Below are 21,700 nucleotides of genomic sequence, written 5' to 3' on the forward strand. Positions count from 1 at the left end.
AAAGTAACATCCATCAACAATATTAGATTTTTTTTTAATATTTTATATGTTTATAGGTTAACTTCGATCGTGTATTTGTCATCGGCATATCGCTATTGTTTAAAGTAATTAATAAGGACAAAAGTGGACATAAATCACAAGTAATGTTATTAAAATTAATACCAAGATATTTATTAAAATGTCAACAATAAAACATATTGTATTCGAAATGGCGACCTTTGGCTTTTATCTGTTTGGCATGCACTGTTTCCATGGGAAATTTCGCCACCGCTTGCTCCAAAGATTTTTTTAGAGACTCAATATCGCCATGTCGTTTAGAGCAGGCCAAGTCTTTTAAAACTGACCATAATTTGAAGTATAAACGGTTGAGGTCTGAGCTAGATTATAAGTTTTTAGCTCTTAAAAAGTCCGGAACGTTGATTTCAAGCCAGGCTTGGGTACTACTTAGCCTTGGGACCAGGTGAAGAATCCTGCTGGAACATCCACGCTACATTTTTAAAAAGTTTATTGCTGAGATATTTTACAACATGATCTAAGACTGTATCTTGATACACTTTGGCTGATATGATTTTTTGCTTCCTAATGGGGTTTCGACGAATTCTGGCCATAACAGCCTTTGTAGGTCTATTAGCACGCGGCCGCCCCAATCATTTCTAGTCCTTGAAAGACGAAGTGTTTTTGTATCTGTTGATAGTAAGCTTTTGAAGTGTCTGGAATATGACCGACGGCCATACCCACCTTGTTCAAGGCGATCACTACAATCCTATATTTATTTAAGACCCCATCCATATTGTAATTTGATAATGAACACGAAAAAATATGTGAAATAACGCAAAAGTCTAATGATTTTTAAAATAATATACGTGTTTCAAATTCCTAATAATGATTAAGTTGAAAAAAAAAAAGTTTTTATTTAACAGTACTTATGGCGAGAGTTATATATTTCAGGTGCGTATATTAAATACGAAAAGTGTTCGCAAGTTCCCAATGGCAGTAGTCAGTGGTAACGTCATAACGTTGCATGCAACGGCGCCAACATTAACGCCCCATGACGAATTGCACATCACAGTTAAAGCTTGCAAATCCTTTACAGCGATTCCTTGATCCGCGATTGTTTTTATATCCCAATTTTATGGAGGAAGCGCTTACTTTTTATATAGAGCATATGAAATGGTGATATATTAGAATTTTTGTTAAACATTCGTGTTCGCTATTTCTATACATTTTATTATTATGAAAGTTTAAAGAAAGTTAGGGCATATCTGAACAACCGACGCGCCACATCGGAAATGCGCGACACGCACATCAAATCCTCGCCACTAAAAAAGTGCCCAAGCGGGGAGCCTGGCGGGGAGCCATTCAAAAGAATCAAGAAACAAGTACCAGACTCGATCTCCCCTAGCTTTTATTAGGAAGCCAACGGCCTGGTCTGTGAAGGATACTTTCTGTGCAAGTATCCTCACTAACAATGTGCGTGGAGAAGTGGACGCAACCGTCTTATCACTTGTCGGGAAGTGGATAAAGCTCTGCTGTTACCGTATCCCTCCTAGGGCGTTTTTTGTAGTGCCTTGGGATTTTAGTGGCTAATGCAAGTCCCACATTACCCTCCCATACTAACCAGTATGCGCAATGCATGTCCCCAATAAAATAAATATCTAACCATACAACTAGCATATGTAACAAATCTGATCTTAATGAAAATATGGGACTAATATTTAAACTCTAAAATGACCTAGTATCTAGTAAAAACAAGCTTTCTACAAAACATCCTGAGACATTTAAATTAATATAGTCGACAATATAACTATTTATACTTACATGCGTAAATAAATATGTCTCGCTTGACATGAAAATTAAAATAAATAATTAATAACAATCAATTGAAGTTTAATTTATATAAATACCATATTGACTGAAGTAATTAAAATATACGTTTGATCTTGTACGTCGATCGTAAATACTTATAATTTATTGATTAAACTTTAATTGATTATGTTTTGTATTTCTTCGCTACTCAGTTCAATGTATATTAAGAAAAGTTTAATGAAAAATATACTTGTGTCCGATTCACAAAAACATTTAGAGTCTATTAAAGAAATAGAATTACATTTTAATTAAATAAATAATCATATTGATTACTAGATAATTATAATGTAATAAGATAATTATTAATTATGCTTGTGATACTTACTAATTATCGATTAGAAACAGTTAATCTAAAAATCAGAGCTTAATTAAATTAAATATATAAAATTATTTGTTACGATTATGCAAAAGAATTTAAAGTTTGATTGAAATTATAAGTTCGACTTAGGGTAGGGTAGACGTACCAATTTCTAAAAGGCCGGAAACGCACTTGCGATTCTTCTTTCAGTGCGAGTTTCACTGGGCCGCAGTATCACATAACATCAGGGCAGCCTCCTGTCCACTTGCCCTCTTTTCTATAGGAAAATAAAAAAATAAGCTGTCTTGAATGATTCAATGAAGTTATTACAAACAACTAAGTTATTACACCTAATGACAAATCTTATAAATTATTATATTTAATATAATAATTTATCTACTCAATTTTCCTCGGTGCATGCTTGTCATCCGACATAGGCTTCCTCCAGAATTCCACTGTAGTTTGTTCTTCTCCATAATGGGTCTCATTTAGTACATTTTTTCTAATTATCAAGTCGTAACTACCTTAAAGGACATACTTGTAATTCAATATAGCAATTATCCAATGCAAATAAGATATGCGCGCGTGCGCCGCATAGCGAGTCTGCACGAATTGTAATTGCTTTTGTACACAACTAACTTCTAACTAAGCTTTAGTTCAAAATAGATCGACAAATAATGTCGTGCTTCCGTGAATCGGTTATTCAGGCAAATCCGAATTTAAGCCGAAGGGAGTTCGGTCTTTATGGAACAATACTTTATTCGGTTTCAGAGACAGATGCTTTGTTACTTCTCCTTACCTGTCCCGATATTAATAAACTCTGCCTTATATTATAATACTATTGTCCCTTTCTTCAGCTTAATTCGTATACTTGAATGGTTATTTTATTCTCTAGATTCACCGACCTAGTTTTACGTCGTGTGTTCTTACGTTTTTCTTCGCGTAATACTGAAACTCCCACTTTCTTAAAAGCAAAATTTGTAAGTGTTATGTAGAAGTCATTGTCCAGTACCGTTAAGCTGTCAAAAGAAAGAGACTGGAACTCAGGTAGAGTTTCATTATCGGACGTCAAGCCAAAATACAAAATACCATCCGTATCACCTCGACGTCCATCGTTTCACAACTGAGCGTTTTATTCTCTTCTTCTAAGGCAGTTTTGTAAAACCCATTGAAGTATTTCCAAACCAATTCGACTTAGGGTGCTTCAAGAAAAGGGCGTACCAATTCTTGAAAGGCCGGCAACGCACTTGCGAGCTTTCTGGCAATATGAGTGTCCATTGGGGGCGGTATCACTTAACATCAGGTGAGCCTCCTGCCCGTTTGCCTCCTATTACATAAAAAAGCGTAACCAATCCAGTATCGATCCAAGTCGATTTTTTAATTAATTTAGGCCTTTTTGGCGAGATAGTATTTTCGAATGAGTAGTATTAGTACATAATATGAATTCACTGATAACTTAATTATAATATATGCAACATAGTTATGTATATACATGGAAATTGCTCTATTAAGCGACGTAAAAATGGAATGCTTATGTTATAATGTGCCAATAGACTTAATAAGAAAATTACTTTACACCCACTAAACAAGTTATATCAATGGCTATGCAAAGAATTTCCATTGTATATGAGTTTGCATTTTCATAAGGAATCATACACAAGCTTTTTAAAAATTGTTTTTTTTTCTTTAAGTCTAATTGTTGTTGTGCTATACAATTTGAAAATCTTTTCTGAAAGAGATAGATGTTTTCTATAACTAAAAGAAACTTCTTCAAGTTATCGGTTACTATGCTGTTTGGTATAAACTATTACTATTTTCTAAGAACATTTGGTTGCTCTCCCAATCACGCGAAATCTTTTCAAAGAGCCTTCACCGTAGGCGGAATGTACCTGAAGATATATATCTGAAGAAAAAAATTACAAATCTCTGTATTGGAAGATTTTACATACAATTTACGAAATAAATAGAATGCCAACTAAATAGTACTTATCCTCGTATAGACCTTGCCTTAGTATTATGTAGATCACAGAGCATTAGCTATGTAGATCATCGGAAGGCGCCGATACAAGATCTAGTAGATAAAATCTGATTGAACTGACAATTTATCGCGAGTTCAAAGCGAACGATATTGCCATGAATTATTTATTTGTTCTTAAGTATCCGGGAATTTGCTGATTAATTTATAATACTAAGTACTTGTAGTATATAATTGTAATATATAAATTCAGTATTGAGGTAGATTCTTTATACCACTTATTGTATCTTAGATGTGAAATTCGAACTGTGGGATAAATAAAAGGCTTTTATTATCATAGATATGAATAGAAATAATACAATTATTTCATTTAACCTCATTACTACAAAGATTATTACAGAATTTCATTAATTGTAATAGAATTACTATCATTGTTATCGTTATTATATATTTTTGTTATTAATGGCTTCGAATCTCTTCGAATCTACCGTGCTAGGGACATGAAAAATATGGCGCGTAACGGAAAAATGTGAATCGTAACCGAAAGATGTGACCGTTAATTTTTTTTCCATCGCCGATAAACAAGTTTCACACCAAAAATGTCTCTGAAAGAGCGAAATTTAAATGTCACTAAACCTGTAGTGCTACTATTGATATCACCCATAAGCCCTTAGAAATTCTACATCTGTTTTATTGATAATTTTTGTTCATAGTCAAGCAAATGTCTTCTACGCCCTTGCTTAGACTATAGACCAAGCATCTAAGACAATTTCAAGTCTCAATTACGCAGATCCATTGTCGCACAACCGGGATTCGAATGGACGACCAGCTGTTCGTATGCTTAGACACAATACACATTGCAGGTTCTTAACATATCGACTCCCAAAATTATGGTTACCAGGAGAACATGCAGTACAACTAGTACAAGAGTGGGAAAGAACTTTTGAGACAAATGCAGATTGCAGACAGATTAAAAATGCAGATTATTGTTTGCAGTCATGAAGAGTGATGAGCTGGTTTAACATTTCTATAAAATTGTCTGTATCGTAAAACAATAAGTGACAGCATGGAAATATTCCCTCTCGTCTATCGTGGCACCGTGGCTTAGTTGGTTAAAGCGCCTGTCTAGTAAACAGGAGATCCTGAGTTCGAATCTCGGCGGCGCCTATATTTTTTCAATAGAGATTTACTTCGAATAAACACACATCTCTAAATCTTTTAAATCATTAAAACTAAATATAAAATGTCCGCGATGTTAATGGATTGCATTGATATATAACAAATTATAGGCTTATACTAAACGGCGCATAATTAATATTTAAATCAACTTGAAGCAATAAATAATTTTAATCCCCTTACATTTGAATACTAAATAATCATAATAACATGCTAATAACGCAGGCTTTATAATGAATGCGGTATTCCAATTGGTTGTTTTTAATTAATTGTTCGACAATGTATTGTGATTGGTTGATGAGTAATTTAAATGTCACAATTCCTATTTAGCATAAGATTGTATTTTGTTTTTATTTTATTTCGATTAATTAATGTTGCTTCATCAAACTGTAAGCGAAATCATACAAAAGACGACGTTCGAAATAGGCTTTTTTCTATGGGCGCATTTAACACTCGATTATATGGAGAAGAAGAGAAACAGATACAGAAATAAACTAAGACTGTCAGAGGCCAGGAGATTCCACTATACTCGTAGTACATTAGAGAATTTTATAAAAGGATTAGAGGCCTACCCCGGCTAAAATAAGACTATCTTACAGTACACATACACGCTTCTTTTTAGTCAGTTTGGAAAGAAAGTTTTGATATTATTGTTTTAATGATTTTTAGTGATTGTTACAACTATAATAGCTGAACAGATGCTGTCGCGACACTTTTAGTAGATAATTATCTTTTTTTTTAAATATGTCCCCGGGGATAGTATAGCTTTCCGACGGTGAAATTTTTTGTCGGTCCAGTAGTTTTTTTACAATCAAATGTTGTTTGTTTGTTATATTAGTAAAAATATCTAGTGATATTTGTAGACACGATCGAACGACTCAAAACTCAAAATCCCGCCTACTAAAAGGTTATACATGTAGTACTGTTCTCACCTCTGGGCGGGATCTCCCCAGTACCAGCTCCATCCGCATGACCGCATTCAACACATTGCATATTGTTGAATTTGGTGTAATTTCCGATGGTAAATTGGATTTATATATGTATGTCAAATCATTTATTTAATCTTTTTAGACGTCCGGAGTACGTGATTTTCATTTCATAGGATAAAAACTAATATGCTAAATATATATAATATAACATAGTGATTTTCTTGATTATGGAAGTTTCGTTTTGGATTGAATATTTGAAACTTTTATTAAAAGTGAATTCAATTAAAGTAAGTTTTGAACCTTCAGTAGTTTAATGATGTTTATTGCAATTACAAAAATCGGGAAAAACATTAATGAGAAAGAAATTAAAAGAAGGAAAAGCAATGATCATATTATGGAAATATGTTACATATAAAGAAAACGAATTACCGAAGCCGAATGGTTCAGCATCATCTTTTTTATTAAGGAATATGTTTAATATACATAATATTAGAATCATGTATTCACGTGAGCAATTAACAAAATGATCCATAACTTTTGACAGAAAGTTAATTTTCTCGTCTCGGCTAATGAAGTGCCGGTTACAGCTTACAACTTAATTAAATCCCGATTTACTAATTAGGATGCCTTTAAGTAAAAATAAATTCATATGCGATCTATTTTAATATCTAATTAGCCATAAAAATCAATGTGAATGTGACCAATCGCCAAGGACAATCGCCTACTTGACCGTAAAGCATCTATGAAACAAACGCATAGTCCAATTCCCAGATCCCACTGGGCTACGAGGTCAGAGTGAACACAAATGAAAGTAAAACCTGCAAGGGTTTTCAAAAAGGGTCTGTATAAATTTATTTCCCAGTTCATAGAATTATTTCAGTTACTGCACAAAACAAACTTCCTGAAATCCGCCAACACATCCGCCATTTCACTGAACATATTGAATCATTAAACAATTATGTCAATGATAAATAATATCTGGCGCCGAAATAATTACTCCGATAAAAACACTACTGAAATATTATTACTGCTATAAATTAGTTTATGCGGATGTGGCCTTTATTGCTAATGCAGGAGGAGATGGATTGGTATAAAATATTAATGTTACTATTCCCGCCAGTAATGACATAATAGGAGGTGTGATTCTTAAGGCGCCGATAAGGCAATGTTTGGAATTTGCATTATGACGCCATGACATTGATTCGCACTACGATAAACATTTTTCTTATCTTTTAAAGGAAATGCTTAGTAAAAGAGAAATTGTATAGCATATATATGTTGTAGTAGTGATTTTCTACCACTTTACTGTATTTTTGTTTTGTTTATAGGACTTACGTCGTCCGATATTTAGTTCTTTAGAATTATTCCAATTTGGATAACATATGGCCGAATATTGAATCTATTGTTTTATCCAATAATAATATTATATTTACTAATACATTTCTAGCTCACCCTCACGTACATACACGTTCTTCAATTTTACACCGTCATATAACAAAACCAAATTAGGTATCTTCGTTTAGTTAACATTAAGTTAAATAAAAATTTAAGTAGTTAGTTTGGAAGGAGTATTGATAATATTTATTAGTTTTTTCGTTATTAAATATTTAAAACTTGTAAATATTATCTATTCCATCTTTGGCTAGATCTTTAGTATAATTGTTTGTTATTATATATAATTGATGTTAGCTGTTACATTTGATTCATAACATAATTTCGATGTGATCTTTAACGTAAGAGAACCAGATAAATTCAATATTTACATACATTTTTAAGTTACTTACGATAATTTAATTTTTTACACAAGACCTTATACAGCTTTGCTTATGCTGCTATATGCTGTTTTATATTGCAACAAAAGTTGAGGCATATTTATGCAAATCATTTATGAACCAATAAACAAACCAATAAGTTTTCGATTAAATTCAATTGCAGTTTAAACATCCTTTCAAAACGCTTAAACGGTCGTACTTGTGTGGAAATCACATTTATGTTACTTGCTTACGACTCGGAGTTACATAGCATTAAATTGGCAATATTTAATGAATCAATAAACCATTTGGCTTTCTAAGCCCTTGAAGGAATTTTACGACTATTTTTTAGTGCTACGACTAAGAAAGTTTCTTCTTAGTGTTATCGTGGGAAAAATGTAGGTAAAAGCCATGAATATAATAGTAATGAACACATACTTACCTATAAAACCTCCTAAACATTTAAATAGGTTTTTATACGTGTATATGGCATGGGCATGTGCAAACAGTTCTTCACTCTCGTAATACTGATATACTGATACATAAAGGCTCTCAAGTAACTGCAATAAATTTTATTGATCGAGAGGCTCCACTCTTAGGTATCTACTCTTACAGCGAAGGAAATATTTGCAAGGACCGGGACCAAGTCGCAAAAATCTGTTAGAGAGTGGTTGCCTCAATTTTCAATCATTCTATATATTTTTATATGAGCAGAAAGATTACATTTACTGAACTCAGCATAGATGATCTTAATATTTATTTCTATAACTAATTAAACATATATAGTATTACAAATCTTATTTTATGGCTACATTAACAAATTCAATGGCGTAAGTCAGGCCATCTATGTTTTTATACAAAAAAATTGCCTGAATACACAAAGGTTTTACTGATTTTATAGACCTCGCTAATCTGTATAAGAATTGTAACATTGTCTTTGGTTAACATAGCTTTTACACATTGAAAGAAAACAATTTTTTTACCGGATTAAAGCTATTTGTATTATTATAAACTTATAATTATTTTACATAATTTTAAATTTTTCCGACGTTTCGCGTGCTTTACAGCGTGCGTCACCGGGACCGTAATCCGGTTAATAAATTGTTTTCTTTCAAGAAATATAACACAGTGCCTTTTGTTGCGATTCTTAATTAAAGAGACGATAATAATTACTATGATACAGGTGCAGGATGTTGGTGCAGCCGTGGTAGAGGTCGGGAGGGCGGCGGGAGGGGCTCGCGCGCGCCCGTCCGCCGGCCGCCTGCCTCCTCCGGCCACGCGCTACTATGCTGATGGCAAGCGCCCTGTCCACTCTCCTCGCGGTAAGCGTAATTTTTTGCCTCATCTAGCTTACTGCATGTAGAAGTGAGTGCAGATCATGATCTCCTCGGCGGGGCTACAAAACTCAGTCTATCCGGTAATTCCTGGCATCTCTGACCTGCAATACAATACCCTAAAGTGGTATTTAGTTCGTGGTTATGGCAGATACAAATAACAACTACTTTTTTTACATAAGTTCTACAGATAGACAAATTATTCTTAATATACTATACTAATAACTATAGTGAAAAACTTCGAAAAAAATTAACAACCCATCTTTGATAAATTTTTGTTATAAAAAATTTTTACTTGATTAAATGTTGCGTAAAGATATATAAATATCTAAAACGGAATTTTCATAAATCAGCATCTCTCATTCGCAAACCTTTCGAAAAGCGATGTCGTAAAATGTACTAATGCGGGATATTTTATAACTCAAGATAAAATCGAAACCTTTCTAGACAAACCTGATCGGAACTTAACCAAATGAGTTCGCTGATAAGCCAAGATGGGAGGCCGCTCTAATTTTCCTATTAGTAAGAGGTAGAGAACATTTTCAAACGAAAAAGAAATTTCCTACATAATTACGAAGTCCGCATTTGAATTTGTAATTTGTATTACGAAAACTCCGCTTCCGATGATTAGTAATCTAGACTGTAACGCAGCCTAGACGTTCCGGTTAAAACATTTGGTTAAACAATTATTTCGAGTTAATTATCAATGAAACAAACGAGACACAAGGCGTCAAAACTAACTATAAATAATAAAGTGGTTCCTAATTTTGTTGCACAGTTTTAGCAGTTTAGCTCCTATTCTAAAGCATCACCGAAAACGTTCATCTGCTCCAATTAATATAATTACTTTATAATGGTTATTGGTGTTAATTTTATAGTTTTATCTTTTAATGTCTGTGACTCAGTGGTCCATAATTTTTATTATGAACACATTTGTGTACATAATTTGTAAATTTATATTATTATTAACTATTTAGCAGTTTGAAAAAAAAATTGAATAAATTTCGAGCAAATTTTTTATCACTAATAAAGATAATAAATCGATTATTTGCGAAGAAAGTGGTACACTCAGATTGATGAATTATATAAAAAACACCAACAAACACTTAGAGCGTGATAGTGGACTACATTTAAAATGATTAAAACTAGTTTTAAATAATTAAAAAGTGATTGATGACACACTTATTATATTTCACAATTATTTTAAACTCTACTTAATATATCAGGTAAAAATCGAGAATCTCCATCGCAATGCTATCGCGTGAGCGGCACCTGTGGCAGTCATGCGCAACCTGCGAACGATGACAGTTGGCTTGTTCGTCTGAAAAAACCTGTCGGTTTACCGATGGCGGGAAAACTGCGCGCGAGACATAATAATATTTAAACTGTGAATTAATCATCTTTTTATTTTCATATTGTGTTCATATCATGATGAATTGTGTGAATTTATGAAAGAACGGAAGTGCCCCCTCAAACTTTATGTATGAGTTATTTAAATTCTTGGATAAATTTATTTTTGCTTATGGCAATTAAAATGGTAAGTTTATAGATTTATGTTAAGCTGTAACTCTAAATACGTAATTCCTAGTGACCGCATGACGTCTTAATTTATATTCAAATCAATGTGATTAATATTAATTCGATTGGATACTATAAACATTTGATTGCAAAACTTTGATTTTAATTGGGTTAGGTACACATTCTCTTTAATTACTAAAATTAAAATCTTTTTACTATTGATTCAAACCGAATACCGAATCTTAACCAAAATGGCCCTTTATATTATTATTATTGATAAGAAGCCTTTTCAATATTTGGCAATAAAAATTGTCGATTCAAAAAGATTGTGGGTTCAAAAAGATTCTATGATTTTTTTTTAACATTTCTCAGCGACTCCCTATAGAGGACCCTGCAAAGAAACTTCGTAAATATAAAGAGTATGACCATAACCTATCACGGTACATATGAGACCACCCAGAACTAATCACCTAAGTCGTTTCAAATTAATTTATATGACTCCAGACTAAATTATCATAACATAACAATAAAACTTGTATCCCGAGTTAACATTGAAGTTCATGAAGTCAATGAAATTCGTCCCAAAGTTTACTTTTTATGGTAATGAGGAGTCAAAAGAATTAGAACAAATGACTCACTTATTTGAGAATTCGTCAATTACTTTAAACGAAAAACTAAAACAAAATGCTTGTCACTGTAACATTTACAATCATTTTACAAAAAGGGGTACAACAGGAGTATTCTGGCTTTTTCGGAAAACAAACGGACACTTCTAAGTTATATATATGATAAACAATCTACGAAATTAAGAAAAAATAAGGAATGTCTCAAATATGCCTCACCTAATGTTAAGTGGAACCGCCGCGCACAACACTGAATGCCAGAGGGCTCGTGAGTGCGTTGCCGGCCTTTTAAGAATTAGCACGTTCTTTTCCTTGAAGGACTCTAAGTCAAATAGTACGGAAATAATTTAGTGGGTAGCTGGTTAGTAGTGGTGGTGCGCTACAGAAACTTCTTTAAAAATGCTGTTATGGAACACACATCGAGGTGATACGGGTGGAACTTCGTATTCTGGCTCAACGTCCGATTATGAAACTCAGAATTTAAATTATATTTATTATAAACTCCTCGATGTATAAAAAAAAAAGATTTTAGTTAAATACCGTAGTATTTAGTTATAGTATATAGCCATAGTAAGTTAGCTTTATATCACTAAGTACTAATATACCAATATTATTAGCAATAGCCTGTGAAACAATAGCAGTAGCATTGACCTTTCAGTGCGGTTTGTTCAGTTTACTCATGCATTTGCATCAATCAGTACAGTCGGTGACGAATGTGCATAAACAATATTTTTTACGATGATTTCCAAATGCCCCATCATTTCACACATCACGACTTCAATAGTACGTTTTGTACCACTCGATCATCTTCATCATAATCATCGGCGTCATCAGCGCTAATGATTGCGATCAAAATTGCAATATTTTACAAAAAAAATACCAATTTCGCCCGTGTCGATTAGACTTATCTACCATTGTTTCTCATAGTTTTGAATATATTAATATATTTGCTTACGATATTATATTTTATAAAACATATATATTTTCCAGAGAAAGTTGGCAATAAAGTATGTAATTTGATATTTAAGCCAGCGTAGGATTTTTATAGTTCATCGGTCCAAAGTGTTTTATGTGACTTCCTGAGAAAATATCTATTACTCCATAAATGTAACAATGTGCCTTTAAACTATTATATCAAGCTGTTTTATTATGTACTTAACGCTGAACGATTTCTACTATTATTATACATTTGAAGTCATCTGGAAAACAAAATGCATTTTATGAATTCATATTAATATACAATAGACCTACGTGTAATTTTTTACATTTTACGGTCATCAGGATCTTATAATAAAAATAACATTCATTGTTAATTCGCACTGTCGGCCTTGTGCTGTGGTCTTTAGCGACTCTCAACCTGGAGGTCGAGCGCTCGAAACAGCTTTCCACCACTGTTCTTTTTGTTTCTATAAGCGCATTTAACACTCACTCGTACAGTTAAGGCATCATGACAAAGTGACCTTAATTTTGACCCATGAATCGACAGCGTGTGTCAGGCACAAAAGATATGAGAGAGATGACAAGATATATAAGAATAGATACTGAAATATCCGGATTCATGTGTTGTAGCGCCACTTGTTAAATAAAAATGCTAAGTTTCTTTGAACTGATAATTCCAGTACAATTCTGTGTCCAAAACATTTCTTTATTTTATTACTTTATATAAGAAAATACATACATTTAGAACAACAGATAAATTCTTCGACAGATTATTCAACAGTAATAAATTGAAAATATTTACAAAACTACTAACTATTTTTACAGTATAGGTACATGTCAACCAGGACATCTAACATTTATTTATTTCTTATATACAAATACTACGAAAAATGCCTTATAAGTACAAAAACGTATATTTTCATAAGTGAAATGGAAATAATGCGGATCAAGAATATTTTGCCGCTTTTTTTCAAAATATGTGTTTACATACGACTGCCTTATCTTCGCTTTAACTCAAATACAAGCTTATTATTTTACAACAGTATTGTTTTACGACTTTTAAACTGAGTTTAAACCCGAAGGAATCAATGCGAGGAGTATTTTTTGTGTATGCAGAACTATTTCGTTCGTGGACCTATTAGGGTGGTTGAGAATCAAATGATTTGGATTTGTAGCATATAATCCTATATCTTTAAATTATAATGAATCTTCATATATAATAATAATTTAATTGTTTAATTTAACTCTTGGTTTGTAATACTTACTAGTACATTTACTATAGATAGATCGCCGGTATCTCGAATAAGCCGGCACTCGTGTGCGTTGCGTTGTCCCAGGTGTTTCCCTACTGGCTGATACTGGTTGAAACTAACAGTAATAACGTGAAACGCAATATCAAGTTCAATATCAAGATCATCAGATCAGATCAATCATTTTTATAAGTAGATATTGCCACGATATAAGGCACTTTGATGATGAAGAGAAGACAAGACGTTTTTTCACATCGACACCGTTTTTTAAAACCTAAACTATTCATTTGTCGCATAATATTATCGTGGTAATAAACTTTTTACAATAACGAATCCTTCAATACATCTTACTATCAAATAAATAGTCAAAAACGCATAAAATGCACATATACATTCATTTTCGTTATACATTCCTGTTCTTATACAAAATGTATTTAATTAGCAAAGAAATGAACAGAGGCGCAAAGTATATTTATTTAATACTCCTTTATTAGGATATCCATAGCGCTAAATCACCTGCATCATGAGCTCATCCTTTCTTTCACACTATCACACAGCACAACGTACGTATAATTTTTATTGATTTTTCCTTACGTAAACTACATGTCTAGTATAATTGTTTTTTGTTGTACATTATATATGTTAGGTGTACGAATACGAAGTAAATAAATATTGGAATTGATTTCACGACAGAAGTCTGTCCCGATTGTAAGCTTACGGGAATTTATACACGTTATTTCCCTAATAGACAAACATTGAAGTTATCATTGTGTTGGGATTTTCAATCTTTACAGCATAATATAATACGCAATAAAACACAGTCGAAAGTAGTTAAAGAATTTTCCTTTATAAATATTTATTATTTTTATACCTGTATTACATCGATCAGATACCATGACAATAATGTTATTTCGGTTAATGATAACATTCCTTAGATAAATGATTATTTATTGCAACGTTGTTAAGTAAAATTCCCAAGATTAGTCATATTATTAAAATTGTCTAGAATTTGTCAGCCTGATAACATGAATCCAAGCTACGCTAGGTCGATTAATATTTGAGTTTTTAAGAAGAATCATAATTTATTATCTCGTATATGGTATCTTTGACCGCTTTATATATCTCGGATCCCAAATCTCTAATGACAGCAGCTCTGTCCTTTTCTCTCTTCTTCCACATAATTCCTCTTTTCTTCCACATGTTTGGGCAACATCTGGAAGAAAAGAGGAATTGGTATCAAAACCAAAATAAGACTGATAGACGGCTCTAGTATTCCCTATCTTCCTGTATGGAGTAGAAACGTGGACTCTCTTGGCTCGAGAAAGGCCTTGGAGATGTGGTGCTGGCGTTGAATGCTCAGATAACCGTGGACTGCGAAGCGCACCAATACATAAATTCTGACCTAACTCCAACTCCGCATACGGACTCGCCTGTCTACCATAAGCCTACAGCAAATCGTATCTTATTTCGGCCATACAATGCGCAGAGGCAATGAGAACTTGGAGAATCTGACCGTGGTTGGTAACATAGAAGGCAAAGGATTACGTGGACGTTCACCAACCAGATGGACTGATCAAGTGAAAGACTCATCGTCCTCAAAACTGTACACTATCATAAGAGAGGCGCTGGACAGAAACCGGTGGAAACAGGTAGTGCGCTGCAGATGCTGCCTTGCTGACTACGACCCTCAGACCGATGCCGATTAAAGGGAGAGAAATAATTTATTAATTTTCGAATATATTTTATTCATTAATGAGGCGGTCAAGTATCGACTTAGTAAGTAAAAAATGTGCATCCTGAGATTCTGACATAAAGTCTTATCTCGTTCTAACTCTACGCAACAGGTTTTAATGCAATTTTTATTAAGAAAATTAATTATAATGTGCGCAATATTACATCGTATAGTCTAATCATAATAACAATATTAGTATTACCCCACATTTATCACAAGAATAAATATATTACTATTTCATAGGTATTGTCTATCTCCTATTTTCGATTGTCTTCTACAGCAAGTTGGCACATTAACTGGAACAAACATATGCATGTTTACACAATTCTACGTCAATTATACAAAAATATGCTGAGGAATATTGCCAAAATATTGTTTATTTACCTTTCGTTTAAACACTTTAGTTAGTTGATAGATAGATTATTACCTCGTTTGTATAGCTTTCTGGCCCGGGAGAATTTCTAACCATTAGCTATGAGGTGACAATTGACAGGTTTACAAAACGCCGAAAGTGGAAATGTGGAAGTACGCTCTGGAGGGATCCAAGTCACATTACGAAGCAAGCGTTCGACTGTAATCCTCAAGGCAAAAGAAGGCAGAGGTGAAGAAAGCTGGAATGACCTGGAGTGAGACAAATTAGGAGCGCCGCCCAGAATCGATCAGGCTGCTTTCCTACGCTGGATGCCCTCTGCTCGACTCGGCATAGGACTTTAAGACTGTAAAATATTTGTAAAGTGTTAAAACAAGGTTAACTTGTATTTTTATTAGGGTTACTTTTTATTCTTTTACAGATTTCGAGAAGTGTTACCACGTAAGCTACATGTGGATTTTATGTTCGTGAATATAAGGTGTGTGGCCGAATTATTTTGTGATGTAGTGCGAAAGGCACAAATATATTAAATGTGTCCAGAATTCTTAATTTATCTTACAAGAAACATTTTGCGAGGGAAGTATAAAAAAAAAACTTGTAGATCCGACAGACGTTATACTGTTCACATATTATTTTTAACAAAACATTTATATGTCGACGCCACTTGAACACACGCAAAACTTTTTATGAATATCAGTCGAATCGTTTAGGACAAGTTTAATTACAAACAATAACACAGAAGATTTATACATAAATATTCAATTAAAGTTCTATCTTCTTAGTAGCCTTTTTTAGCCATGTTAACAGCGCATCTACTATTTAATAATGTTTTTTCTGGTAGTTTTGTCGTGTATATATTTACTGACTATATTTGCTTTGAGCCACAAAATGTCTTCTCAAAACGGCGCGTCAAACAAAAACTAATTATAGAAAAATAAAGGTTGAATAGCTATGTTAACATTCCATAATTGTTTGGAGAAGCCCTTATCGAAGGTACACAGGAAATAGATCCCGTAAGGTGTCTCGACAAATGTTTTACATACCCCATATTGTTTGACAAAGGTTATCAAATATTGGATGAACACGGCCCCCTTTGAATTTCGGGAACTAGCTATATCAACATATTATTTGACAAACATTTGCACTTGATGGCCATTGGTTATAGCTGGGATGAGATGAGCCGAATCAGTATTGAGTTTCTAAGAGTTATTTTCTAAATATTCTATACTTTTTTCTAGTAACCAAAAAATTAGGAGTTAAAAAAATGTATATCAATCAACTTTTCTATCATTAAGATATAAACTAATTATTAATTTGTCTTTGATCCCTTCGAGGATGGGACGTTGATGACACGTTACCCCTATCTCACAGCAGAAAAGCTGGCGCGATCGCAGGGCAATCGAAAATAATAAACGGCAAAAATATAAAAGTTTTTCCTCGAACTTCGATTTTGTTCTCTTTGGAGAAGAGACTCTTGGGCCGTGAGCCTAGACCCCGCTCTATACGCTAGCGCACAGGCGCTAATTAAAGATTTAAGTTGGCGCTTGTTTCATAGTACCGGTGACTCCAGTGCTGGTGCTTTTCCTCTACGAAGAAGTATCGTGCCTCAGGCTCCAAACTTTTTTCAATTTATTTTAGTTTTTTATTTATCCATTTTTATTTATGTTTTTATTACTAGCTAAATACTGTATTTGTGAGTTGGAAGAAAATTAAATACCGCATTATTAATTGGTAAGTATATCGTTCAATAGAACCCTCTAAATATAATGAAATAAGGTTAATAAGTTACAGTGTTCAAAACAAACCTTGGGACCAAGCCCGTTTAGATAAAAAAGAAAATTCCGGCGTCATTCTCAATAATAAATATGAGCTTTGCCAATCAGTTCGTTTACTGTTGAAGTAGGCGACTGCTAATTGGGACCAATTATTTCGACTTAAATCCGATTGAATTAAGCTCAAGATACTGAAGTTTAACTAGATGTTGGAATGGTAGAAACTTCATAATGTTGCCTAATAGCTATGCCTTGAAGTAACCGAATGTCTAACAATTTTAAGATTGTAAGCACCATTGGAACGAACGAACTGATCTCTTTCGTTGAATAGTAAGTGTGTTTAGAATTCGTCCCGTGAATAAATTGGCAAATAATATAGAAAGGAAAATATAGGTATGTACACGCTTTATTTACTATCATTGGGTAACAAGTAAAGCGTGTTATATTATAAAAGTTGCGGCTAGAGTGCGTCATAAACACAATTTTTTATTATCTTACATATATGTGTTATTTGTAACTATTTCTTCTGTACTGTATAAAGACAACAAGAAATATTTATTTTTAAAATATCCAATTTCTTTTTACTAATTTTTAAAATATTAAGTCACTATAAGACCGGATGTACTTGATATTTATTTCATGGTTTTGTAAAAGATATAAATTTACAAATTCTACTCAATAAGTAAACATGATCTTAAAAACCGATTTCGCGTCATCGACCCTCGCTGGAATTCAATAAATCCCTAGCTGTCATATCAAATCCACTTAACAAAGGTCAGCAAATACATGCGTCAAGTATTTATGGGACGCGTTGGCGACAATACGCTTAAATTATAATTGATTTAAGACACAAGGCTCCTTTGAAGATTATAAGCCGTACAATGAATATTAATGGGTGTCTCGCAAATTCTGTCACTGTTATATTCTCGGGTAACGTTTAAAAGTTCGATCAAGCAATACGGAACGATGGCGCGTTTCGTTTGATTGTGATTGGTCAAAAGGAACGGCGGGTCGTGTTGCGTGTCTGTGATTGAACTAGAAGTTCCATAATAGTTTTTAACGCATGTTCAACCCTTTGCAATTTATGCACTAAAAAAACTAAATAATTTGCACAAGTAGAAAGCGTAATTTTGGATCAAACTCTATCGGAAGGAATAAAGATAACAAGTCGATCTTAACACGTGACTTGATACTGCCTAATAATCAAAATAAATTATTTTTTCACATTGTATTTAACCAACGCCCAAGATGTTTTTCAGTAGTTGGTTATATATAAAAGACATATTTTCCGCGATGTCCATTAAATACATTTCTGCGCCTTTTATAGTAATAATCTCTTTGAGTCTGTGCTCACCATAAAATTTAAAAAAAAATCTGTGGCGCTACGACCTTTCTGGGTCTCAAATTACTGAATCTGACGGAAATAGGTAATCGGCCTCCTGTGCCTGACGCCCGCCGTCGACTTTTTGGCTCTAAGTCAAGCCAGTTTCCGATGTTTTTCCTTCACCGTTCGAGCGAATGTTAAATAGACACTTAGAAATTAAGTCCATTGGTGCACAGCCGGAGATCACACGCTCAAGCTACTAGGCCAACATTGCTCTCTGTGCTTAACGTCATTTACTTATACCGTACAAATAAGTACACCCACATAAGCGTAAAATTCGATTGCTGAACAGCCGGGGTTCGATAACACGACCTTATTCTTAAGAATCACACTCTTAACCACTAACTAGGTTTCGACATTTCTTGCGAATTAATGGAACTATGAAAATAATTATTTGTAGAATCTAATTATTGATTAAACCATAAAATGTTGTGTGGTATCGTAAAATCTTAAATCTTTTTAATCCCTTTAGTGACATCCATCAAAAATGTACCGTTTAGTTAAAAATTGTCCCGTTAATATGGATACAATATATAACATAAATAATGGTTCAAAAATCCTGCCTTACATTTGTCTTGCTCTAATCTGTGATGTATGGTCATTCAGTCCTGACATGTATTAGAGGTATAAGGATGATAGTGATAGGGTTGTCAGTTCGATATCTTATATAGTAATATATAATCCATTTTAATGATTTACATTTTAAGGCTACATTTGACTTTAAAAAGGTAAACTAGTTAAGTTTTTGCATGCACCTTAATAGGAGATTGGGTTCAGTCTTGGTCCAGGTAGGTCCCACTAACTCTTCTTTTAAACAGCGTCCTCTCGTGTTTGTCCAGACTGAAAGGGAGGTCCATTCACTAGCAGTATGAATGAATGTCATAAAGAAACCAAGAGTTTCTTTGCTTTTTCTTCTTCAGGCATGTGATTAAACGTTCCTATTTAACTACTTATTTATGAACATTTTTTTTTCCCTCAAAGAGAGAGAGAGTCAAAGACAGTTTTTAATGATAAATTTATAAACTTATTTAGGAATACATACAGGAATATAGGCAATTGATATTATATTCATTTATGTAAGTAGTTTTAATAATAATAATAAATAGTACCGCAATAACTTAATATTTTAAATATATTATATTTGTAGATCGAACGGCTTTGTACACGTTTCTGTCGTTCTTTATAACAATTACAAAACTGCGCGTGAATGTACTCTTATTTACACAATTCAAGTGCCATAAATAAGAGATCTCTTGTAATTCAAGTGTTTTTAAGTATATACTTGATGCTTTTATTAATTGCTTCATCACATGAAGGAAATTGTTTAAGACTCCTCTCAAACAGTTTCCTTTAACTGATGAACAACTATTATCCAGGGTATAGAAGTGAAAGATTTTCTTGTCTGTTTAAATTCAATTTCATTCTTTCCAAATACATAAAATTATGTTAAATATTTCATAAGCAGTATATGTTTACAACCTAAGCATATCAATCAATATACAATATTTCTTAACCTACGTAGAAATAATAAAAATTAATAAAAAGAAAGTTTAATCAAATTTAAAAAGTTTGTCCGTGTGGCAATGTACCTTTAACGCTGGCAGCATTTCCTCGCTGTATTGCGATACTTATGCGTTGAGCGAGGAAAGCACCAGCTCCGGAGTCACCGGTACTGTCTGCCAGGCGACAACTTAAATATTTAATTGGCGCCTGTACACTTGAACCCAAGGACCCAGGTTCTACTCTAAAGGGAACAAATTTTATTGTTATCATGTACATAATTTGATCCTAAATTACTTTAATTTGTCATTGCTCTGATTTTTGGCAGCCCTATACGACATGAAAATATAATTCTCCATTAAAACCAATGTTCATAGTATTCATATATCAGTGTCGGCGCCTGCCTTTATGCTGCACCGCAATGTTATGATTTACTTTTTGCACTTTTTTTTCCAATGAAATATAGCAATTATTTGCATTTAATTCAACTTGTATATGAGTTTTGGAAAATATCATATCGAAATAATATATAAACATACAGGTTCTACTGATATAAATATTTATATAGATTGGAGTATACCTTTTCTGATATTTATCTGTATTTTATGAGTCCTGATCCTTATACAGTATTTTAATTTTTATGATATGTTGAGAAAAGAAATAAACACTTACTATAAAATAATAATAAAATAAGTGGCTAATCCTGAGTAAAGTTTAATATCTTAAGTAGAGGGGGGAGTGACTGATCCGAGATGCGTGAATAATTATGTGTCAAACAGGAAAGTTGGTAGACTGAGCTACTTAAAAATTTAAACTATAAATATTATATCAAACCGGTATTGTATTTAAGTTTATAAATTAATTAATGAATAAAACGATATTCTTAATGGCCAACAAGCGCTTTTCGAGCCCTAATAATAAAGTCTAAAAAACATTTCGCGCCGAATTGATAAATTAATCAGTTTTTAAGTCGGTTCAAAAGAACCTAGAGTACTGGTTCTACACTGCACTCTCACATTCTCTGTCTAAAAATTGTTACAGAATATCTTTCATAAATCCAACTTAAAAAGCTTCAATAAAATGTATTTTGAAGTTTTTCCTTTCCAGTATTACCTATTGATTTAAAACTACCAGATTGCATCGGTCGTTTGAATGAAGACGTCATGAGTTTTTCGCTTACGGATACAATAATTTACACCCACGATGACATAACGCCGTTCATATATTGAAAACCAGTAAACAATTTAAATGAACCTAAGGTTGTTTGTGCATGAACGCTTCAT

At 33.1% G+C, this 21,700-nt stretch overlaps 1 protein-coding gene and 1 non-coding gene across 4 annotated transcripts in view; both read left to right on the forward strand.

Moving 5' to 3' along the window:
- LOC123706821 overlaps positions 1–21,700 on the forward strand; it is a 139,887-nt gene that overhangs the window by 106,993 nt on the left and 11,194 nt on the right. For 2 of the 3 annotated variants that reach the window (XM_045656282.1, XM_045656283.1), the window contains one exon: positions 9,179–9,317. In XM_045656282.1, coding sequence (XP_045512238.1) covers positions 9,282–9,317 — 36 coding nt within the window. In that variant the 5' untranslated portion in view covers positions 9,179–9,281. Of the gene's footprint in view, positions 1–9,178; positions 9,318–10,634; positions 10,867–21,700 lie in introns of those variants that run through there. The other variant, XM_045656281.1, reaches the window with a different exon arrangement.
- Trnat-agu lies at positions 5,233–5,306 on the forward strand. The gene has a single exon. It is a non-coding gene; the product is annotated as a tRNA-Thr (tRNA).

This window comes from Pieris brassicae, chromosome 3 (genome assembly GCF_905147105.1).
Source record: "Pieris brassicae chromosome 3, ilPieBrab1.1, whole genome shotgun sequence".
In the NCBI taxonomy this organism is placed as follows: domain Eukaryota; kingdom Metazoa; phylum Arthropoda; class Insecta; order Lepidoptera; family Pieridae; genus Pieris; species Pieris brassicae.